General features: G+C 64.9%; 1 protein-coding gene across 2 annotated transcripts in view; it reads right to left on the bottom strand.

Moving 5' to 3' along the window:
• Window positions 1-599: 599 nt before the first annotated feature.
• CDK18 (cyclin dependent kinase 18) overlaps window positions 600-23,525 on the bottom strand; it is a 238,384-nt gene continuing 215,458 nt past the window's right edge. The window contains exons 2-17 of one of the 2 annotated variants that reach the window (XM_055144379.1): window positions 21,586-21,624; window positions 8,074-8,221; window positions 7,871-8,001; window positions 7,539-7,664; window positions 6,981-7,037; window positions 5,648-5,762; window positions 5,470-5,564; window positions 5,204-5,266; window positions 4,197-4,320; window positions 4,003-4,123; window positions 3,437-3,534; window positions 3,183-3,288; window positions 3,060-3,102; window positions 2,557-2,647; window positions 1,979-2,056; window positions 600-1,562 (exon numbers count right to left, since the gene is read on the bottom strand). In XM_055144379.1, the coding sequence (XP_055000354.1) occupies window positions 1,528-1,562; window positions 1,979-2,056; window positions 2,557-2,647; window positions 3,060-3,102; window positions 3,183-3,288; window positions 3,437-3,534; window positions 4,003-4,123; window positions 4,197-4,320; window positions 5,204-5,266; window positions 5,470-5,564; window positions 5,648-5,762; window positions 6,981-7,037; window positions 7,539-7,664; window positions 7,871-8,001; window positions 8,074-8,197 (1,407 nt within the window). In that variant the 5' untranslated portion in view covers window positions 8,198-8,221; window positions 21,586-21,624 and the 3' untranslated portion in view covers window positions 600-1,527. Of the gene's footprint in view, window positions 1,563-1,978; window positions 2,057-2,556; window positions 2,648-3,059; window positions 3,103-3,182; window positions 3,289-3,436; window positions 3,535-4,002; window positions 4,124-4,196; window positions 4,321-5,203; window positions 5,267-5,469; window positions 5,565-5,647; window positions 5,763-6,980; window positions 7,038-7,538; window positions 7,665-7,870; window positions 8,002-8,073; window positions 8,222-21,585; window positions 21,673-23,525 lie in introns of those variants that run through there. The other variant, XM_055144378.1, reaches the window with a different exon arrangement.

Below are 23,525 nucleotides of genomic sequence, written 5' to 3' on the forward strand. Positions count from 1 at the left end.
TTCCTGAGTGCAGAGCCAGGAGTAACCCCTGTGCATCGCTGGGTGTGACCCAAAAAGCCAAAAAAAAAAAAAAAAAAAAGCCCAACATCAGCGGCCCCCTTCTCCCCCGCACCTGGGTTCTCATGGCCTGAGAGACCTGTGCAGGGCTCAGGCAGCGTCTGAGGGATGTGGGAGAAGTCAGGACACGGGGGTCACTGGCTTGGGAAGCAGCAGGATTCTGCCCCGCCCCGCGGGGGCTGGGTGAGGGGCTTGGAGACGCAGGTCTGTGCAAGAGTCACCTGTCTCCCTAGAAGTCCTTAACTGGGGGGCACCAGGGTCACCAAAACCTAGGCTGCCAGAGGCTGTGAGGGCAGTGCCTGGGCTGTACCCTAGCCCTGGGCAGGGCAGGCAGCGGCGCCCCCAACCGGGGTCTGTGTGTGTGTGTGTGTGTGTGTGTGTGTGTGTGTGTGTGTGTGTGAGAGAGAGACACAAGCCATTCATTCTGTCGGCTTAACAGACACACACATTAAGCCCCACCGTCCCTCGGGGTGGAGAGCGGGGTGGGTCTTCTGTCCTTGGCATCAGCTGTTGAAGTTAGCTTTCCACCCCAGCCTGCTCCATACGACATGAATTAAATATATTATCTTTGTGCTGAGTCACAGAGTTCACAGTACAGTGGGCGGGGCCAGGGCGGAGGGCGGGGCCAGGGCGGGGCGGGCCCACCACGGGGGCGGGGCCGGTAACCTTCAACCAGGAGGGACCGTGGGAACCCCGGTCCCTAAACGCGGGTGGTGAGGACGCCTTCGGGGGCCCACTTCCCGCGTAAGACTGGCACGCACAGCCTCCTGCGTGCGCCCTCTGGGGCCTGTGCTGGGACGCGTGCGGGAGCGGCCGAGCGCTGCAGTCGGGTCAGCACACCCGGCCTGGGGCTGGGGGGGGGGGACACCGCATCAGGTGACTCTGCCTACGTGGGAGCGGCCCCGCCCCCAGGGTCGGCCCAGGAAAGGGCGCACAGGCAGGTGCTCCAGGCAGCACCTGGAGAGTGGGCATGCGACCACCTGCGGACTTTGGTCCCACTCAGACTGGGTGAAGGAGTGGGCAGCGAGGTGGCCACGCAGCCTCAGCTGGGGTCCAGCAGCATATGGGGCACAGGGTGAGGGGGACAGGGGGGTGGCCCCGGCCCTTGGGTGGGGGTGGGCTTTGGCACACACATCGGCACCCACACAAAGTGCTTGTTGGCGGGAGAAGGTGAAGGAAGGTGAAGGAAGCTCCGGCGTCCTGAGGCGGGTGGCCCGGGGCGGGGTGCCCATGCCCAGAGGACCACCCTCCGCCAGGCCCCCATTCTCCGCCCGACGGTCCCACACCAGTGCCTGTGCTCTCCAAGGTCTGAGGGTCCTCCGAGGCCCCCAACTCCTCCCAGGGAAGCCACTCCTGCCAACCCCAGGGCGGGGGGCCGAGCGGCCACACGCCACGGCCAGCCGGGCAGCAGGCGACCTCGGGGAGCGCTTCAGCCTCGCCAGGAGACATCGGGCCACCGCGGGAGCAGGCTCAGAAGATGCTCTGTCGTCGGTTCTTCCCTCGTCCTGCAGCGGTGAAGGGAGGAGGTGGGTGGGGGTGGGGGCCCGCCGTGGCACCCCCAGAAACCACCCCCCTGGTTCCACGGTGCCTCTGCCTTCCGCCGTGCCCCAGCCGCTGGGTAGAGGGGCGCTGACAGTGCCGGGGTCAGACAGCGCCAGGAGCACGGGGTCTGCAGACACAGACCTCCCCCACCCAGAGGCAGCGGGAGCACCCTGAGAGCTCAGGACTTCCTGGGGCCCCTCTGCGGGCTCGGAAGCCTGGGCAGCAGATAGACAGCAAGACCTTGTCCGTTCCACAGGGCCCGCCGGAAAGAGGCTCTGCAGACTGCCCGGCGCAGGGGGCCCCCTGGGCCCCCGGCTCTGCTCCTTGGTGGGGGGTGGGGGGTGCACTCTTGCCTGGAACAGGCGGCCAGGGCCCCTACCTGGGTGCTGAAAGGACAAGCCGCGGTAGCCCGGGTCCTTCTGGAGCTGCACTTCCTTCAGGGAGAAGACAGACGCCGCTGGGGAGAGGAGAGGGGAGGTTGCAGGGAGCTGTGGGTCTCTCAGAGCCCCTGTATCCGCTGTGCACCCAGACCCCGGCCCTCCACCCCCACCTCCACCCCCCAGGGACGAAAGCCTGGAACGAAGCTTTGCTTTATTTTATTTGAGTGTATTATTTTTGTTATTATTTGGGGCTGGGGGCTACCTATGCCCAGCAATGTTCAGGGAATACTCTTCCAGCACAGCACTTTGGGGTCACCGGAGGCAGAACTGGGGATCAAACCCAGGGATCCCACACGCAAAGCCTGCGCACCTCCCCTCCCTGCGCCTTTAGGTGTTTCTCTGGCCCCTTAGAGGTACACGGGGTGACCCGGGTGGGGAGAACCCAGGAGAGAAAGCCGTTTGCCTCAGACTGCTCAGGGGAACCTGACCCTGCCCAGGGGTCTGGCTTCCTCTCCCCCTCCCCCCCCCACGCACTGCTGTCCTGGGTTCTGGGGCGGCCCTGGCCCTCCCCACTCACTGTCTTCCAGCTGGTGCACGCGCTCTCCCAGGGACCGGAAGTAGGGGTGGCTCAGGGCCTCCTCTGCGGAGATGCGCCGTTTGGACTCGTACTGGTGGCACAGGGCAGGCCGCGGAATCGGAGGGAACAGAGAGTCAGTAGAGGGTCTGGGTCAGAGGCAGCCCCCACCTCCAGCCACGGGGGGCTCCGGCTCCCAGCTGCCAGCACCAGGAGGAAGCGGAAACGAGGGCGGCCTCTGCAACCACATGGAGCACTGTGTGCAGGAGTAACGCGCCACAGCAGTGCGGGTCAGCTTGCAGCGTCCAACCTGCACGGTGGCCGGCAGGCTGCAGAATCTCTGGTTCTCCTCCCCACCTTCTAATTCCACTGGGCAGTGGGGGGAGTGGGGGACCCCAGGGCAGTTCTGCACCCTGCCCCACTCGCCGCAGGAGCACCAGGTTTGAGCTTGGAGGATGCCGAGGGGCGCTGGGGCCCGGGCTGAGGTGGGGGCGGAGGCCACTCACCAGCAGGAGGTTGGTCAGGAGGTGGATGCCGTCAGGGTCCAACCTGCGGAAGGAGAGGGCGGGCAGCAGCCTGGCCTGCGCGGGGAGGTCCCCCCACTCCCCGGCGTCGGGCGGCCGCGCTACCTGGGAGCGTGGCTCAGGAGCGGCTGCGGGAGGTACCGGGGGAAGCCGTAGGCGCGGAACTCGGCCAGGGCGGTCACTCCGGGCCAGGTCTCCTCCGTGGGGGTCCCTGGGGAGGCGCGAGGGAGTGGGGAGAGCCCGGTGAGGGCGACCTGGAGCGGGCCAGCAGCGGCGGCGGCGAGGCGCCGGGTCCCGCCCGGTGACCGCGCGCGGCGCTGCTCTGGCGCCCCCTGGTGGCGGGGGGCGGCGGGACTGACCGAGGAGTCGGAAGATGAGGTGCAGCTCTTCCTTGACGGTGGATCCCGGGAAGAGGGGCCTCCCCGTGGCCATCTCGTAGTGGATGCAGCCCACGCCCCTGCAACGGGCGGCGCGGAGGGCTGGAGCGGGGGCTCGGAGCGCCGCCTCCGCTCTGCGGCTCCATCGGGTCCCGCTCCGGCGCGGGTGGGGTGGGATGGCGTGGGCGGCTCTGTTCTAGCAAGCTTCGCCCTGCCCCCTTCACTCTGCAGGCAGTGACCTCAACAGGCTACTAATGTCGCCCCAAGGGCAGAGGGGTCCTGCCTCAGGGAGCCCACCCCGACAGGGCGCCCTAGAATCCCGTGATGGTTTTCGCATGCACGCTTATGTAACGGTAAGCATGTCACCTCCCCCTACAGGTGGGCAGAACAGCCCCTGGCCCTGTCTGTGTCAGGAGCACTGGGACAGGAGCACCATTAAGTGGGTGCGTGCACAGCCAGGGAAGCCCCTGCCGTTCCGGTGGATTCCTTCAACGTGCAGGGTAGCAGGAAGGGGCGGTTGGGGCCGCGGGGCCCCAGCTCCCACTCACCACATGTCAATGGGGGTGGAGTACTCTGTGGACCCCAGCAGCACATCGGGGGGCCTGTACCACAGCGTCACCACCTCATTGGAGTAGGTCTTCGTGGGCACCGACTTGGCCCGGGCCAGGCCTGGGGAGACACGTGCCACTGAGCCCACCCCTCTGCGCGGTGGCACCGGCTCCCCAGGGCCGCGGGGGCTCACCGAAGTCCGCCAGCTTCAGCTCCCCACGCTCGTTGATGAGCAGGTTCTGGGGTTTCAGGTCCCGGTGCAGGATCTTGCGCCGGTGGCAGTAGGCGAGGCCCCGCAGCAGCTGGAACATGAAAATCTGGGGGGGTGTTGGCTGGGGGAGTGGGTGGTCGAACACAGCCCCAGGAGTTGGGCAAGGGGGTGTGGGCGGGACCACACAGCCCTGGGAGGTGGGCAGGAGGAGGGGGCGGGGCGCACACAGCTCCGGGAGGTGGGCAGGGGGGTGGGCGGGGCCACACAGCCCCAGGAGGTGCGCAGGAGGAGTGGGCGGGGCATATACACAGCCCCAGGAGGTGGGCGAGGCACACAGCCCCGGGAGGTGCGCAGGAGGAGTGGGCGGGGCGCACACAGCCCCAGGAGGTGGGCAAGGGGGTGGGCAGGGCTCACAAAGCCCAGGGAGGTGGGCAGGAGGAGTGGGCGGGGCCACACAGCCCTGGGAGGTGCGCAGGAGGAGTGGGCGGGGCATATACACAGCCCCAGGAGGTGGGCGGGGCACACACAGCCCAGGAAGGTGGGCAGGGGGGTGGACGGGGCGCACACAGCCCCGGGAGGTGCGCAGGAGGAGTGGGCGGGGCGCACACAGCCCCGGAGGTGGACAGGGGCGTGGGCAGGACATACACAGCCCTGGAAGGTTGGGCAGTAGGAGTGGGCGGGGCGCACCGCCCTGGGGGCCTGAGGTTCCGGGAAGGCTGCAGGCTTCCCGCCCACACTTCAGCCACTCGGGAGTCCCGTCACCCCAGGGAACCCCAGCGGGAGGGGTGAGGGGTAGGGCCGAGGCCTGTAGCTGCGCCGGGCCAGCGGTGGCATCTTAACCAGCACCAGAAGAGCCCCCTCCTCCCGCGGGGAGGTGGGAAAAGTGGGGGGGGGTGGCTCTGAGCCAGAGGGTCGGTCTTGGGGCGCGGTGCCGGGGAGATCGGGGCTCCCCTCGAGGCAGTGCCTCCTCCTCTCACCCCGCCGCTCACCTTGACGTTGTGCATGTTCATGAGGCTGCCGCAGTGGTCCAGGTACTGCTTCAGGTCGCTGTCCTGCAGGGAGCCTGCTCAGCCTGGCCGGCAGGGGAGCCCCGGAGGCCTGTCCCACCGCAACCCACAACCCATCTCGTGGGGAGAGGCCGGCACCCCCAGCAGCGCGCCCACCGTGCAGGGGGAGGCCCACGCGCGCACACACACACACACACACACACACACACCCCGCAGCGCGCCCGCGTGGGGCAGCGGCCGGACCGTACCAGGTACTCGAACACCAGGGTGAGGGAGCGCTCGGTGTGCACCAGGTCGTGCAGCGTCACGATGTTGGCGTGCTTCAGCTTCTTCAGCAGAGACACTGCGGGGACAGGCGCCTGGGTCCCGGCGGGCTCCAGCTGTGATGCCACCCCCGCCCGCTCCGGGGGCGCGGAACCCCCCTACCCTCTCGGATGGCAGTGCAGGGGGCCCCCTCCTCGTGCTCCAGCCGGATCTCCTTCAGGGCCACCAGGTTCTCCGTCAGTTTGCTGCGCCCCTTGAACACGGTGGCGTAGGTCCCCTGGGAACAAGGACACGCAGCCCTATCCCTCAGCTTCTCTGGCCTCCCCCTGCGTGTACCGGGATGGGGTGCCTCTCAAGCTGCATCCCGGGGGTCCTAATAACAAGCACTATAGAGCTGGGAGGGGAACAGGCAGGGTGGGCTCAGGAGGGGGTCCCAGGGTATGCAAATGAGCCTCACAAACGTGGTGACCTTCCTGCCCCTTTATCCCGCCACCTCGCACTTGCCCATCCTTGTCAAGAGAATATAAGGAAAGAAGGGCTGCCCAAGGCCCCTGCCCGGACTGTGCCTTGGTAAAGCCTCGACTGAACTCAGCCACCATGTCTCTGGCCTTGACTGCCTCAGGACGGGAACCTGAGCGCTGTGACGCCCACATTAGGGGCTCTGAACACTGTGACCCCACATTGGGGCTCTGAGCACTATGACCTCCACATGGGGGCTCTGAACACTGTGAGCACCACACTGGGGGCCCTGAGCACTGTGACCTCCATATTAGGGGCCCTGAGCACTGTGAACTCCACATTGGGGGCCCTGAGCACTGTGAACCCCACATTGGGGGCCCTGAGCACTGTGACCTCCACATGGGAGCTCTGGGCACTGTGACCTCCAACTGGGGCTCTGAGCACTGTGACCCCCACACTGGGTGCTCTGAGCACTGTGATGCCCACACTGGGTGCTCTGAGCACTGTGACCCCACATGGGACTCTGAGCACTGTGACACCCACACTGGGGGCTTCCCAGCGGCGGCTGTTTCCACCGAGGCTCACTCCTCTCTGAAGCCCTTTGTCCAGCCCCCCCTCAATGCCAGACCTGGTGCTCAGAAACGAAGCCCCCACAACACCCCCCTCCACACAGAGGGCCCCCAGCTGACCTTTGCCGCATGAGCCTGGGCTTACCCTGCCACCAGTGACCCCTGGAGACATCTGAGGAGCGGCCCCCGGTACCCCCCGTGTGGCCCCAGAACAGAAACCCGAGCCTGCTTCAGGGCTGCACAAATCCGGCCCCGGGGGGGGGGGGGGGGCTGAGGCATGCACCCCCCTGCTGAGTGACCCGCAGAGGGGCGGGACCCAGACAGGAAACACTTGCAGAAGCCTCACCCAAGACTGGGTCCCTCAAAACCTGCCCATGGTGGGGTCCCCCCTTCTGGGGCAGGGCAGGCTCTCCCCCCTCCCACCCCGGCCCCGCCCCCGGCCACCCTGTCCCTTGCCTGGCTCTTACCTCCCCCAGCTTGTCCAGTTTCACGTACGTTTCCAGTTTCCCAAAGCCGATGTCTGACTGGGGGAGACACGGGATCCCTGAGCCGGGGGTGGGGGCCCCAGCGGCTGCACACTCTGTGCCCCCCTCCCAGCTCCGGAGGCGACGGGATGGGACCCGACCCCTCCCCCAAGGGGTGAGGATCTGACAGAGGAAGCAAGAGTGAGAGCAGCCACACATCCTGAATTCCGTGCCAAAGGGAGGAGGTCTGGGAAGGGAACCCCAGTTCTTAAAAGTCCGTGGGCCCAGCCACTCAGAATCTGCTTCTGCAGGTGTATGGAGGTGGGGGGGTGGGGTGGGGCGGCGCATTCTGTAAGATGCTCCCAGGCGCCAAGTTGCCTTCTAGGAATACGGATTCCTGAGGACCAGCTGCAGGAATCAGTGTGGCCAGCAGGTGGCGCCAGAGGCCCAGGAACGGGCGCAGTAGCTGCGGTGGCTGTAGATGGGATTAACCTGGCCAGAGAGGTCCCCAGTGCGGACAGGGGCTCCCGCCTGTTCACCGCTGACCCTCCCGGGGCTCACCAGGGAGGCGCGGCGGGACATGCGGCTGAGTGGCTTGGGCAGGTCTGGGCTCTCCAGCTGGAGCTTCTGCAGGAATTCCTGGGGCAGGCGGATGTCCATGGGCAGAGAGAGCCTTTTACTGACGTCCTGCGTGGCCAGGTGAGAGGGCACAGGCTTTGCTCCCGGAAAGCGGGCACAGACACGCGTCCTGAGAGCAGGAGTCCCGCCCCGGCACGAGGCACGCGGGGCCCTGTCGACCCTCCTGAAGACGGCTGTGCCTAGTTGGCGGGCAATGCGCCCAGCAGTGGTTTGAACCCGGGTCCTCCCCCCCACCCGCCACCCCCTCGACCCACCTCCATGGAGAAGCGGCGCTGACGGGGAAGCCGCTCCCCGGGCACCTCCCCAGCGCCGGCGTCTGCGTCTTCGGGGGACTCTGCACTGCGCTCTGCCTGGGGGGCTCTGCCCAGGGGCCCGAGCTGTAGGTCTGAGAGAGGACAGTCGTCAGCCCTCCCCCCACCCCGACTAGGGGCCGGCAGGGCTGGGGCGGGGCCCTCACCCCCTGGGCGCAGGTTGTGCAGCTGGTTGAACTGCTCCGTGAACTCGGCCAAGGACTCCTCGATGGTCTCCGTGCGTGGCACCGACAGGGAGAAGCGGCGCTTGAAGTTCTTCATCTTGTTCATGGTCTGCGAGGCCGGGCCACCGGGCTGAGGCAGGGCAGAGAGACGGCCGGAGCCCTGAGCTGCTGCCCGCCCTCCACCCTGCAGGGGGCTCTGGGGAGGGGTGGGGGTGGCCCTCCCTCTACAAACTCTGCAGTCACCCGGGGCCCATCAGTGGTCCTAACCCATCAGTCACCCGGGTCCACGAGGCAGATCTCTGAGGCTCTAGTGCCACACGGAGTTCCAGGCGTGCACAGAGCCGGGCCGGCCCAGTGGCAGGGGGCTGGCCAGCTTCACTCCAGCCCTTGCTCTCACTGGCTGTGAGAAAGGGGCGGGCTGGGTGGGGGGGCCATGCGCTTGGAACTGACCCCTCCCCCAATTTCTCTGGCTGAAACGGGGAGGTCAGGGGCAGGTCTCCGGGGAATCGGAGCTTGCTGAGACCCAGGGCTCCTGGGGAGGCTGGGTCCCCGGGGTGAGCACCCCCGGGTGTCCCCTGCCAGCACACACACAGCCAGGGGAGGGGGATGGCCCCCTCTCAGGCCTGAAGCAGGCCCCACCCGCACCCAGCCTTCTTCCCCAAGATCCTTGCCCTGAGCAACCCCCCACCTCCCTCCCTCCCCTGCAGGGTTTCATAAGCCGCAGTCTGGCCGCCCCCTCATCCCGCTATGCCCACACCTCCCCCCACAGACGCCTCACGAGAAGCCATGGGGCGCCCCACACCCTCTCCCAGCTTGTACCCACGCACTGGGCACATCCTTTCTGCAGGATGCTCGCAGCCCAGTCCCTGGCCAGAATCCAGTTGCCAAGGCAACCAGGTCCCTCCTGAATCCTCCTGGTTGAAGGGATTATGGGTCAGTAACGTGTTTGCTTTGCGGAATGATCGCATCCTCCCCAGCCTGAGGGTCCTTCCCCCATGCCCGGGGGGGATGGGGGGGCCCTGACTGCCTCCCCCAGTGCTGCGCCCGCTCTCCTGAGCGCAGGGCCGCCGGGCGTGCCAGGCTGCCTCCCTGCACAGAGCCAGACGCTCGCCCAGCCCTGGTACACGTGGGCGGTCTCCCAGAGGTACAGGTGCCCCCGAGGGGCAGGTCCCGGGGTCCTCGGCAGCCGCAGGCCTCACACTCCATCCCTCGTGAGGTTCTGTGATGTGGGTGCACAGTTCCAGTTCCGGTGACCACCCCCCCAACCCCCCAGCTGGGGAGACCCCACGCTTGCCCCGATTCCCATGCTGGGTCCTGCTAATCTGGCTGCTGTGCTGCTCTGTGTGTGGGGGCAAAGGGCGTGCCGACATGCAGAGGGAGGAGGACCCCCCCCCGGGAGTGGACATGTCTGAGCCCACCCATGAGGTGGGCCACCGGGGTCTGTCACAGGGCCGGCCACAGCATCCGCATGATGGGAGTCCTGGGGCACCCTGGGCTTGCTGGCCCCAGAATCTGCAGTAGTCCCATAGAGCCAGGCCCTCCGTCTGGGGGTGCTCCTTACACACCGCCTGGGAGGGGGCCCCGATTTCTCAAAGACAAAGCAGAACCAGGCCTGGACTGAACTTGCCCCCTGACCTGGGTTCAGTGAGGAGCAGGGAGCCACTCTAGGCATTGGGGGGGACGGGCAGGGCTGGGGAGGGGTGGGGAATCAGAGGGAGGAGGAGGGGAGCTAGAGGGTGTGTGTGTGTGTGTGTGTGTGTGTGTGTGTGTGTGTGTGTGTGTGTGTGTGTGTGTGTGTGTGTATGCAGGAGTCAGGCGGGGGGCACAGGCTGGGGGGAGGGGACAGGGCCAGCTGACTCCAGCAGGGCCGTGGGGCCGAGCCATGCTGCTCTCACGGCCCCCAGCAGGAGCCAGGAGGAAGTGGCTGTCAGGGAGCCGGGGACGGGGACGAAGGTCAGAGGCAGGATGGACGTGGGGACGGAGACGGGGCGGCCGGCCACGGGGCTGTGAGCAGAGCTGCGAGTGTCCACGTCTCTGCGGGCACAATCGGGGCATTGAACCCGGGGCTGGGGTGTGACCGGGCGGCGGGCGGTGAATGGCCTGTTGTTCCAGGTCCCGAGAGACAAGATGCCTCTGTCACTTTTCCCTGGGGGGGATCAGCGCCTCCGTTTGGGGGGTCTCGGGGGGCGGGGAAAGGCCAGTCACCTTGGTGTCGTCTGTCCCTCACCCCATCGGGGGACAGAGGCCTCAGTGTGACCCGGCATGAGGCCAGCCCCGGGCCAGGCACAGAGCGGCCTTTGTCCTGGGCCGGGGAGACATCTGGGGCTGTCCCCAAGCCATCGGTGCCGGAGGGGGGCGACACGGGCGGCCGGGGCGGCTGGCACACGGGGGAAGGGGTGCCGGGAAGCGGGGCAGGTGGACGCAGGCAGTGCTCCTGACCCTCCTCCCTTCCCCTCTGCTTCCTCCTGGGCACCGGCAGCCAGCCCACAACTTCCTGCTGGGGCCAGAGTCAGGAGGAGCCAGGCGGAGAGGAGGCTGACACTGGCCCAGGGGTCGCCCTGTCCCGCAGAAAGGGGCGTAGGTGGGCGGGAGACGCGGGCCGAGGGGGTACCGAGGGCAGCTGCTGGCTCTGCGGGGGGCACCTCCACAGGGACCCCCAAGCCTTGTCCACCTCGCTTGGGCTCCTTGCAGGATCTCTGGCGGCCCCAGGCTCTGGGTGCTGACGTCCCCTCCCCCACACTCTGAGTTCTCTCTCAGACCCATGTGCAAGTTCTGTGCAGCTGCCGAGAGCCCTCGGTGTGCACTGCGTGCCGGGCTCTGCTGCCGATGGTCGCTCGTCCGTGTCTACACCGACGTCAATCCCGCTCGTGTGGGAGTGGAATTCTCCTGGGGGTTGCCGGCAGCATGGACAAGAAAGACATGTCCAGTCTGGAAGGTGGGGCTCAGCAAGATGGAAAGTGGGAAAGAAACCAAGGGGTCTCATGTCAGACAGGGCCTGAGGAAAGTCTCTCTGAGGTGACAGCTCAGGGAAGCTTCCAAGCAGACAGAGGTGAGGGAGCAGTCATGCGGAATCTGGGGGAAGCTGGTCCACAGGACAGTAGGTGCAAAGGTCCTGTGGCAGAGGGAACTCAGAAATACTACAGGAACAGTGAGGCTGGAAAAGGGCTCCAGGGCAACGTGGGGCCCCTGGAGCTGGCCTCCTGGGGTGTGGGAGCAAATGGGTGTGTGTATGTGTGTGTGTATGTGTGTGTGTGTGTGTGTGTGTGTGTGTGTGTGTAGTGAGCAAGGCGGGAGCCGGGGTCATGGGCAGGCTGCTGTGCAGAGGTGGAGTGGCGGGGGTGGGGCCCACTGCTGTGCTGGGGCTCAGGTCTCTGCTGAGGGGGGAGAGTGGGATTTTGCCACAGCTGGTCCTTGGGGTGTGAGAAGAGTCTGCCGGCTCCACAGGGGTGAGGAAGGCGGGGTGTGCTGGAGGGCGGGACGCTCAGAGAGAGGCCGGCAGGCGGCCGCCTGCAACTTCTTGTCTCGTTTCTTCTCTCCAGCTCCTGCCCCGCATAACAGCGCCACCGAGCAGCCACACGCAGAGTCCATCCACCGCACCCTCGTCCCCACGGCTTGAGGGGCTCAAGCCCCGGGATGGGAGATGGGTGGGAGCAGGGTCCTCCCCGGTCCCGTCCTCTCCTCAGAGGGAGAAGCTCCCAGGGAGGCGCCCGGAAGTGCAGAGCCTGGTCCCCAGGACGACCTCTGCCAGCCCCAGAGCTAATGCCTGCCCTGGGTCTGTGGCCTCAGACTGACCGGAGACCAACCGACAACTGACCAATGACCGTCAGGGAGACTGACCCGTAGTTAACCAATGACCGACTGAGACACTGATCTAGGACTGACCAATGGCCAATTAGACCACTGACCCGTGACTGAGCAACAACTGCCCAGGAGACTGACCCGTGACTGGCCAATGACTGACCGGGAGGCTGACCCGTGACTGACCAATGACTGACAGGGAGACCTACCTGCCCATGACAGCCTGATGACCAGGAGACTGACCAGGACTGGCCAGTGACTGACCGGGAGACTGACCCAGGACTGGCCAATGACTGACTAGGAGACCTACCCATGATACACTGATGACTGACCCATGACTGACCCATGATGAGCCAATGACCAACTGGAAGACTGACCCATGGACTGACCAATGACTGACCAGGAGACTGACCCATGGAATGACCAGTGACTGACTGGGAAACCGTACCAGACTGACCCATGACTGACCAATGACCAACCAGAAGACCTGCCCCTGAGTGACCAATGACTGACCAGGAGAATGACCAATGACTGACTAGCGACCGGCCAGGAGATGGACCGTGGACAGACTCGGAGACCGACCCACACCCCCTTCACCTCACTGAGTGCCTCGGGGGCAGGAGCAGCCTCTGGCCCCCTCAGCCAGCCCTGGGAGTGGCCCCTCCGCCTCCCTCCCGGCCCAGCCCCTGGCCACGCCCCTGGTACCCGGCCCTCGGGCTCTGCCCTGGCCAAGCTCCCACAGCAGCTCAGAGGGTCGCCAGGGCCCCGCCGACACCCTAACACCGAGAACGAGCACCCCCCGCCCCCCGCCCCCGCGCCCCCGGGAGCAATGAGCAACGAGTCTGTTTCACAGGCATGTGCCAGGCGAGAGGCCCAGTCCGAGTCCCCCTCTGCCCCGCCCCCCTCCCCAGCCCTGAGCGGGGAGCACTGCCCGGCTCCTCGTGAAGCCCTCCACTGCCCAGGGCCCTCGGAAAGCTGGGTCCCCCACTGCCTCGGGGGGCCTTGGGCGGGTTTCAAAGGAAGGGCCGGGGCTGGCGGCAGACGGAGCATGCATGAGGCCGGCTCCCATCTCTGGCACTATGGCCCCGACACACCGGCTGGGGGTCCAGCGGCCACAGCAGCACTAAGGCCCGAGCATCGGCCAGCAAGGCCCGGTGAGTTTCCTCCTAAGGAGCCCCACCACACACACACACACATACACACACACACACATATACATATACACACATATACATATACACACATACACACATGCACACAAATATACACACATACATATATACATACACTCACACACACATACACACATATACATATATACACATACACACATATACATATACACACATACACATGCACACAAATACACACATACACATACACACATATACATATACACACATACACACATATACACATATACACATGCACACAAATACACACACATACACACATACACACACATACACATATACACATGCACACAAATACACACACATACATACACACATACACATACGCACATATACATATACACACATACACACATACACATATACACATGCACACAAATACACACACATACACATATACACATGCACACAAATACACACACACATACACATACACACATATACATATACACACATACACATACACACATACATACACAATATACATATACATATACACACATACACACGTGCACACACATACACATATACACATACATACAGAAACACACTCACACATATACACATACATACATAAACACACTCACATACATACACACACGTGCACACATACACGCACACGAGTGTCAGGCCAGGTCGTGGCTGAGTGCGCGCAGCCCCGGGACCTGCCCTCCTGAGCGCCTGCAGATACCATCTCTTCCTCCCCGTTCCCACCGCCCGTGCCCTGGCCTGTGACCGTCGTCCTGGCTCAGGAAGCTGCGGCCCGCGGCTGTGTGCTGCCGAGGGGGCTGGACAATCCCTGGATCCTGGCCCAGAGACCCTGCCCCGGCCCAGCTCCAGCCCTGGCCGACGCACTGGGAAGCGGCACCTTGTGGGGGGCCAGGCCGCGCGGGACAGAGGCCCACGGTCCCCCGGGCAGCGACAGATGCTCCGACACGGTGACGGAGCGCCGAGAAAATTCCCACAGCCGCTGCTGGAATGCAGGAAGCAGGAGGCCTTCCGGGGGCACGCCAGGGCCACGCCGGCAGGAAGCCCGGTCAGCAGGCCAAGTGTCCAGGGCGCAGGCCACCCTTGGACAAACGCGGCTCTGGCCCACAGCACGCCGGCCGGCAGAAGCATCCCGAGCCAGGCCACCCACTGTCCAGGCCGCCCCCAGGCCCTCCGTGCCTCGTGGGGGAGACGCCTGCTCTCCCCCAGACCCACGCCTCCACCCTCTGTCCTCCTGCTGCCCCTCGGGGTGGCCTCTCCCCGTCATACAGCCCTCAGCCCCTCAGCTCCCCACGTGCTGCTCATTCGGACCCCGGGACACCCCCCTGTCTCAGCCCCCCGCCCCATGTGGCTCGGTGCCAACGATGCTCCAGGGAAAGAGTGACCCTTCCTGGGGGCCGGAGAGAGAGCACTGGGGTGAAGATGCTTGTCCTGCCCTGCTGAGCCCCACCGGGAGGGACCCCTGAGCACAGAGCCAGGAGGAAGCTCTGAGCACTGCTGGGTGTGGCCCCACCCTCTCTCTCCATAAGTTAAAATACATTAACTGTGAGAGAGAGATGGTTCCCTCTTTCACTGTGGGGACAGCCTGCGCACACGGTGCCGCCCTGGGGCGCCCGAACTGTGGGTCAGTGAGCCAATGGGATGAAATGGCCACCACTGACCGCACCTCCAGACCCTGGTCAGCGAAGCCTTCATTGCTGTCTGCCCTGAAAGAGTATCTGCAGGCACTAGGACCCCGTTTCTCCGTTCCTCTGGTCAGAGGGTGTGTGAATGTTAGAGGGTCTGTCCTGTTCTCTGGCCCCCTGTGGGATGGGCATGTGGCAAGGGCTGGGGCCCGGCTGGAGCCGGCTCCTCCCAGGTGCCCGGCAGCTGCCACCTGTCCTCTCGGCTCCTCAGCACCTGGCGAGCCCACCCAGCCCGGGGCCCTCCCTGGGAAAGGGCCGCCCACTGACTGGGCCTCCCACCTCTGGAGCAGCTGGGAGGCCAGAGGCTGCCAGCAGTCAGTGGACTCAAGCCTGGACACAGCCTGACCCGTCCCCAGCCTGCTCTCTGGCCCGGGCCGGGCAGAGTCCCACGTGAGGTCTGCGGGGGCCTCTGGCTGGCTGGCCAGGCCAGAGCGAGGGCCGGTCAGTCCCGGCGGTGCTTTCAGCGCTGTGGGCGGTGAGGAGGGCCCGTCCGCAGGGCCAATCCCAAGTGCAGGCCCCGGCCTTGTTCCCCAGAGCGGCCCCATATCCACCCTCAGCAGGGCACCAGCCGCCCTCCTCTGTCCCTTCAGCTCGGCTCCTTCCCGGCCTTGCTCTCCTGCCCTCTGACCCCTCGGGCTCCGGGAATGGAGGTGCACGCGTCGCGTCGTGAGCTGCTATTTTCCCTCTGACCCTCTTTGGGGACCCAGCGGCGGGCGGTCGGCAGGCTCTGGGGAGGTGCTGGGTTCCCGAGTGATAAGACGGGACGGGCGACTCCGGGTCGGCTCTGGGCCTGGCTGGGCAAAGCTTCAGCAGAGCCGGAGCAGGCGAGACCTCGGTCTCTCCCGCGTCCTGCGCCCTTCCCTCCCAGGCAGTGCAGACCCTTTGCTTCCTCTGCAGCCCCCCTAGAGCCCTTCACCCCCCAGACCCGGTCTCCAGGGGTGCGATACTGCCCCAGCCCCTTCTCCCCCCTCCTCTGGCGTGGTCGTCCTCCGCAGGCCTTCCCAGCGCCTGAAGCTCTGATGCGGGGACCCAGGAGACGCCCCTGGCTCCCCTCCGTGGCCCGCTGGAGCAGGAGTGCTGGCCTCTCGGGCCCACGAGGGACAGCCGCCAGCATTAACACTGCGCTCCTCTTTCTGGGGGACGCCCCCCGGCTGGGGCAAGCAGGCCTCAAGTTTGGCAAACTCCCAGCTGGCGGGGCCAGGGGTGGGGGGGCCGCCCCAGCCTGGACCACCTTGTGGCTGCTCCCTGCTCTGAGGAGTTCTATTTGACCCTTCTCGAGGCCGGGTCTCTGGTGCCTGGCACTCAGGCTTCTCGGCTGCCCCTCCCGGGCACCCGCCTGCCCCCGGCCGCCTCCTGCTCGTGGAGCCTCACACACAAGTCCCGCAGCTGATGCCCGCTCCCCCCCCACCCCCACCTCACTGCCCCCAACCCTCTGAGGTACCAGTAGAAACAGCAAAAAGCTTGAGAGGTCTGTCTGCTGACTCTGGCTTCTTTCTCCTCTTTGGTTTTAGGGCCACACCTTGTGATGCTCGGAGCCCACGGAACACCCCTGGCAGAACCATGAGGTGCCAGGGAGCAAACACGGAACTCCTGTGTGCAAAGCACACACCACAGCCCTCTAAACCACCTCCTCCACCCCAACTCAGTGTGTGTGTGTGTATGTGTGTGTGAGCGTGCGCGTGTGTATGTGTGTGTGGTAACAAGGACTGACTCCAGAGCATCATGAATGTCTAGCATGTGCTCTATCACCGAGCCACCTCCGTGGCCCTGGGGTGCATTTTTTTTTTGCTTTTTGGGTCACACCTGGCGATGCACAGGGGTTACTCCTGGCTCTGCACTCAGGAACTACCCCTGGCCGTGCTCAGGGGACCATATGGGATGCTGGGATTTGAACCCGGGTCGGCCGCGTGCAAGGCAAACGCCCTACACGCTGTGCTATCTCTCCAGCCCCACCTGGGGGTGCATTTTTAAGTGAAAAGGGCAGTGGGGTGGTACCATTTGTGAAAGCGGTGTGTGCCAGACCTACAAGTACCACATCCAGATGCATCTGAATACAAACTGGCTGGTCCAGAAGAATAAAATCTAGGAGACGTAAATGATAGTGCTAATAATAGTTATCCCTGGGTAGCAGAATTGTGGGTGATTTAAGTTTTCCTCTTGTGCTATCTGTACCTTCTAATACTTCCATAATGAACATTCGCTGCTTATGTTAAGAGAAAAAGTAACACTTCTTTTTAAATGGAAGCAAAGTATTTTTGGATTGAGATTCCGGAATCACTCGTGCAAGGCCCTGGGAGAACTATAATTATCTCGAACAGGGGTCAGCAAACATTTTCTGCAAAAAGCTGGTGGCGAGAGCTGGTGTCAGGGTACCCACACTCTGTCCCGGCTACACGTGCCCCTGGCAAGGGTGACAGACGAGGGAGAGGCAGGAGCTGGACAAGAGGGGCACGAGGAGGCAGCAAGCGCCAGCCAGCCTGTCCTCCGGGCATCCAATTTCCATCCCCCGTCACATTCAGGAGTCACAAAATAGGGGCTGCAGCGATAGCACAGCAGGTAGGGCATTTGCCTTGCACGCAGCCGACCCGGGTTCGATTCCCAGCATCCCATGTGGTCCCCTGAGCACCTCCAAGAGTAATTCCTGAGTGCAGAGCCAGGAGTGACCCCTGTGCATCACTGGGTGTGACCAAAAAGAAAAAAAAAAGTCACAAAACCTGGGTCTTTTCCTTTTGAGTTTCCCCACTTCGAGCACTGGGAAAACAATTCTCGGCTCGTGAGTCGTACTGAAACAGCTGGATCAGGCCAAGAGCCCTGGTTCCCAGGCCAGTGCTCACCTGGCGCCTCAACCAGCTCTCCCTCGTGTGTGTGTGTGTGTGTTGGGGAGGGGGGGTGCCGTGTATTTTTCTTCTCTTGTCTGCCATGTGAAGCCCTTCCAGGTTCCCCTGCCGGGGCATCCCTCAGGCTCCAGGGTGGGTGGGGAACAGGAGGGGGAGTCCCGTCTGGGGTGGCAGACGCTCAGAGCGGCGAGCGGGGCTGGCAAAGTTAGAACCATGAGCCACTGGTAGATGAGGCTTTGGAGTTGCTCTACCCCTTCGTATTTTGGGGGAGCGAGGGAGGGCACACGGGTGGGGCTGGGTTCCCAGTGGTGCTCAGGGGACCACGCGGAGACCGGAGTGGAACCCTGGGCCCTGCACAAACAGCCAGCACTCGGGGCCCCTGGGGCCATCTTGCGCCTCACTTTTCAGGAAAGAGGCCGAGACTTAGGGAGGGGCAGGAGCTGCCCCCGGCTTGGCAGGGGAGTCTGGCCCTTTCTACCCCCCAGGGCCGGAGGGGCTGCTCGGACATGCCTTGGGGTGTCCAGGAAGTCAGCGGCCCCCAGGGGCTGTCTTGCGCAAGGAAGGAGGCAGGTCTGGTGTGAGCCCCAGTGGCACGGGGCCCAGTCCCAGCAGGGCTCCGTGCCAGGAGCAGGAAGGGCCCCGGAACCCTTCAGCCTTAGCCCTCGGCCGTGGCAAGGTGGCCAGGCCATGGGGCCCTGCACCGCTCTGGCCCCGAGTGGGTCCTTTGCAGTGCTCATGCCACGAATGACCCCCTCCTGCCCCCCACCAGCCTGCAGGTCCCCCTGGGAAGGGGAAGAGAGTGCCGTCCTGCCTCGTCACCCCACGAAGGGCTCCTTTGCTGGGGGACAAAGGCCAGAGGAGCGACACAGCTCTGTCCCCGGGGAGCCCCGAGGTAAAAAAAATAAAAGGGAGTTTCCTTGGGAAAGCCAGGCTGGCGCTTTGTCATGCCAGGGGCACGGCGGCAGCCCGGAGAGGGCAGCTCGGGGCGGGAAGAATGTTAGAAAGTTTCTTTCCAGGTTCAAGGACTATCCGGTGTCTGCAGGGCTGGGAGCACTTCAGCGACCCGACTCGGCCGGCCACCGCTCCACCAGGCCCTGAAATCACCCCGCGGGGCGGCAGTGCTCCTGGGACAGAAGCCACGCGACCTCACGGCCAGCCCGGGCACGGACCCCAGGGCTCCCACGTGCAAGGCAGTGCCCGCCTGGCCTCGCCCCCGCCCTCCCTGCTGTGTCCAGGACCGTCACTCTATGAACCTGGACCCTGGGCCAGGGGAGTGGGGTGGGGCTCAGGGTGACCCCGCTGGAGTGCAGGTCCCTTCCTGGGCCACGCGGGCGGCCCTCATTCCTCTCCCCGGGAGGCACGGAAGGCCCTTCTCAGACCAGCACCCCAGGCCCTCCCCGACCCACCACCTGCACACCCTCGGGCCCAGACACCCCTCTGCCCAGCCTCCGAGAGGCGTCTGATACGTGTGCGGGTGGGACTCCCCGGAGACGCCCAGGGTGGGGAGAGAGGGGTTACGGCGGGACACAGGCTGGGAGAGAGATGTGCCGAGTTCCCGAAGGGGCCAAGCTAATCAGGGAGGCTGGCTCCCTGCCGGCCACTCCCTCCGACAACAGAACAGAGACAGCAATACGTCAGGCCGGGAGCCGACGCCCCCAGGATGAGGGGTGCACAGGCCAGGGCCGACGGACCGCAGCCCGGAGCACACGGCACACGCAATACAACACAACACACGCGGTACACACAGCATTCGCTGCACGGTGCAACACATGGTCCATACACCACACAGTGCACACGGGACGGCACATGCAGCACACGCAGCACACACAGTACACACAGTACAGCACACATACCACAAACAGTACCGAATACACAATGACACAAGATAGCACAGCTGAACACACAACACAGCAAAGGACACACACAACGCAACAAAACGCCAACTCTGCTCCCCACTTGGCCGTCAGCACCCCTTCCCCCTTTCCCACACAGAACCCTCCTCTCCAGCACTGAGGGCAGGGAAAATGCTACGGCTCGGTCTGAGGTTCCGAAAGCCAGCCCGGATCTCAACCCCGGAGCCAGGCAGGAAGCGGCCGTCAGGCAATTCCCCGTGCTGATAACACGGTTGCCAGCTACTTAGCATCTGCTCTGTGCCAGGCACCTGCATCATTTCATCTGATTCCTGGGTCAAGCCTAAGTCCCATTTCACAGATGAAGAAACTGAGGCTGGGGTCCCTGCGGAGAGGGGACTCCCAGTGCTAACGTTAGTGGGCCGGGGCTAGACCTCCAACAGGCCTCTGAGTTTACGCTCCTCTCAGTCAGAGAAGGAAAGAAGGAATCAGAGGACAGACAGAGTCCAGAACAGGGTGACCCCAGAAAGGACAGGCATGGGTAGAGTACTGCTGGGAGGAGTCAGGCCCGGCCCGGCCCTCCACAGGCCTGTTTGCACGAAAGGCCTAGGGTGGCACAGCACCAGCGGGTGGCTGCAGAGGGAACCTCAGCTCGGAACCCTGAGCCCGCGGGGGCCTACAGCCCGGACAGCTCCCAAGAGCGTCGCTGAGAGTCTGCTGGACCCGCCGCCGGGGCCCTCGCTGCTCTGCCCACAGCAGCCTGGCTCTGCCCGGCCCGGGGCAAACCGGAGCCTCGCTCCCGGCAGGCAGCCGCTCCTGATGGACCCAGAGAACGCCGGGGAAAGCCGGGGGGCGGGGCAGAGGAAGCATTGGGGGGAGCACCCTCTTCCTCCCCCGTGATACGGGGGTCCTGATGCCGACTTGCTAGAGCTGGGCCACATGCCGGGGGCGCCCCAGGGAGCGGGAGCCCCCCAAGGACTCACTGCACCCTGGAAAGGTTGGCACGCGTGGGCGGATGACAGCTCCTGGCGGTGGGCTCTGGGCAGCCTGCAGGGAGAGCCCGGGAGGACGGGGCAGTGCTGGAGGGCAGGCAGGCCAGGCTCCCGGGCAGAGTGGCAGGGGACTGGGGGCTGTGGCAGGGAAGCCAGGTGGTCACTGAGCATGGCCACTGTCCCAAACGCCTTCAGGATGGGCCTGTCAGCCAGGACCAGGGTAGCCTGGCGCCTCCCAAAGCCAGGTTTGGGGGCTGCTGCCCACCAGAATACAGGGGTCCTGGCAGGTTCTGCTCCTCTAGACTCCCCTAGAATGTGTGGGGGGGGGGGCTATCCAGGTCTGGGGAAGGCAGCTGAGACGCGCCAAATGTCACGGGGCACTGAGAAAGAAGGGACAAACAAGAGTGGTGGCCATGAGTCACGGGGGCCAGGCCACTGGGGAACTACCTAGGGGCTGGGCCGAGCGGGATGAGGCCGAGAGAGCCCAGAGCCAAGCTGCACCCGCCCCGCCCCCAGGCCTGTTCCCTGTCTTCCGCTGTCAGGATGGGGGTCAGACTTAGACCCAGGGACTGTGCCCAGGAGGGGGCTGACCCCCACCCCCGCACCGCCCCCCAGAAAATGAGCCAGTGTCTGGGCCGGCTGCAGCCAGCTGTGCGCAGCCGGGAGCGAGGCCTGCAACCCGGACCCACCCCCGCTGCGCCCCCCACCCCACCCCGAGCCACAGACCCCCCACGACCCCCGTTGCTGGGGCTCAGAGGAGCGATCCCCAGAAGTCCCGCGCAGGGACCTGCAGGTTGGTCCCACCTTGGCCGCGCAGGGACCCGCGGCTCGGCCCCACCTTCCCCCAGGGCTCTGGCCTCGACCCGGCCAGCAGCTGCTCTGGAAAGTTCACCCGAGCCTTCCCCCACCCGGGGCTCGGCCCCGCACCCAGACGCTGACCCCTGCGCTTCCCGGCGGCGGCGTGGAGAACTTCGCTTCCCGGGGTCCAGACCGGAGCCCCGGGGGAGCCTCCCCGGAGGGTGGGGACTCCGTGGAGGCGAACCGGGCCTCCGTCCGAAGCACCTGGAACTTGGGAGGGGCCTTCGCGGGGCATCCCCCCGCCCCGGGCAGGACGAAAGCAGAACTGCGCCTTTAAGAGCCGCTCCGCTTACCTTTGCTCCGCTTCCCCGCGGCGCGGTGCCCCCGGCGCGGTGCCCCCGGCGCGCCCGCCGCGCCGCCCCCGGCGCGCCCGCCCCGGCGCGTGGCCCGCGGGGCTCCCCGCGCGCGTCCTGGGGGCCCGCGCCGGCCGGGCTGCGCGGGGCTGCGCGCGCTGCGCTCGGCGGGGGTCCGGGTCCGGGCTTGGGGCTGCTTCTCCAGCCACCGAAAGGTGAGCGGCTCCCCAGAGAAGCTGCAACCTGAGCTGCTGGAGGAGGAGGAGGAGGAGGAGGAGGGGGAGGAGGGATAGGAGAGGAGGAGGAAGGTAGGGAAGAGGAGGGAGGGGGAGGAGGAGGAGGAGGAGGAGGAGGAAGGGACTAGCCCGGCCCCCGTCGGAGTTTTCACATGGACACGCTGACTCCTCCCTGTCCCTGCCGCCCTGCCCACAGCCGCTGCCAATCCCCGGGGCTCCCTCGGCCTGGGTGCCCACCTCTTTCTCAGGGAGCCAGGGGCCAAGCGTCGCTTCCTGTCTCACTCCTGACTGGCCTCTGCCCCTGAGCTAGGGGCGAGCCCCTCTGAGCTGGAGCACCCCAGGCCTGGACCCTGGCACGGATCAGGGGTGATTCTTGGAGAATGCCTCTCTCTCTCTCTCTCTCTCTCTCTCTCTCTCTCTCTCTCTCTCTCTCCTTAGCTCTCCCGCCCCTACGCTGACCCGGCGCCTGGCACCAGAGCCAATGCACCCAATGCACAGACAGGGCCTGCCGGCTCCCTTCCCTGCTCCTGCTCCTGCAGTAGCTGCCTTGAGCTCTCTGCGCTCCTGTGGGCAGAATGCCCACCTGGTGGGGGGGGCCCCAGGCCCCCACCCCCACCCAACACACACACACACACAACACACACACACACACACACACACTTCCTGCCTTGAAGGCCAATTCAATTGTCATCTGAAATTAAATACCAAGGACCAACTGAGACTCTCCAAGAAACCTCATGGAAAGTCCAGCTTTGCTGTACAGGAGGGAAATCTGAGGCCTAGGAAGGCCAGTCAAGTCCCCCAAAGTCCCTGAAAAAAGTTAGTAGGTCGGACCGGGGTTGGGGCTCGCTGGGAGAACACTTCCCCCTGCACATGTGCGGCCTGGGGTTCGATCCCCAGTGCCTGCAAAAACAAACAAAAAACAGTGGCCCGTCAGTGACACCCCACAGTCAGTTGGACTTCAGGGAGCCCAGGAAAATGTGATGGGGTGCAGGCCCAGTGGTCCTCGCTGGGGCCCCCCACCAGCCCTCTCAGCTGATGGGCTCTCAGTCCAGGAGGCCTGTGACCTCTGTCCTGCCCCTGGGCTTGGCCTCCAAGTCTGGGGGTCCCCGTTGGAGGGGTGTCTCTTGAAGAGAGCAGTTCCCAGTGTGTTGTGCCTGATCCTCCCCTCTGCCGCCTCCCCCATTCCCCCCTTTTCTGTTCCATGATGGGAAGTGACGGCTGCCCGCCCCCTCGGTACTAAGCATCGAGCCCGGGGCCTTTCCCTGGGGAGAACGAGTGGTTGAAAATAGAAGTTTCCTTTCTGGAGGCTCGGCCGCAGGTCCCCCTCTCCGGCCAGCCCGCTGCCCTCCCGCCCCACCCAGCCCGCAGCTGTAGGTCCAGCAGAGTCCACAGAGGCTGCAGATGAGAGAAAGGAAGGGCTGGGCGGGCAGGAGAGGGCAGGAGGGCAGGCTGAGGAATGGTGGTTCGAGCACTGGAGCCAAGGGGCCAAAGAGAGTCCATCTTATCACCCCAGCTCCCACAGGGGGCTGCTTCAGAAGATGGAATCTTGTTCTGGGGTGGGGGAAGGGCGGGGTTGCAGATGGAATCCAACCGAACTGGTGCTCGAAGAACCAGGGGCCTCCGTGGAGTCAGGTGGTGCCTAACTTTTCCGAACATCTGTACCCAGTAGAGGCCCCGAGGGGGCTGCTGGAGGGAGCATCT

The sequence above is a fragment of the Sorex araneus genome, chromosome 7 (assembly GCF_027595985.1).
Source record: "Sorex araneus isolate mSorAra2 chromosome 7, mSorAra2.pri, whole genome shotgun sequence".
NCBI lineage: Eukaryota > Metazoa > Chordata > Mammalia > Eulipotyphla > Soricidae > Sorex > Sorex araneus.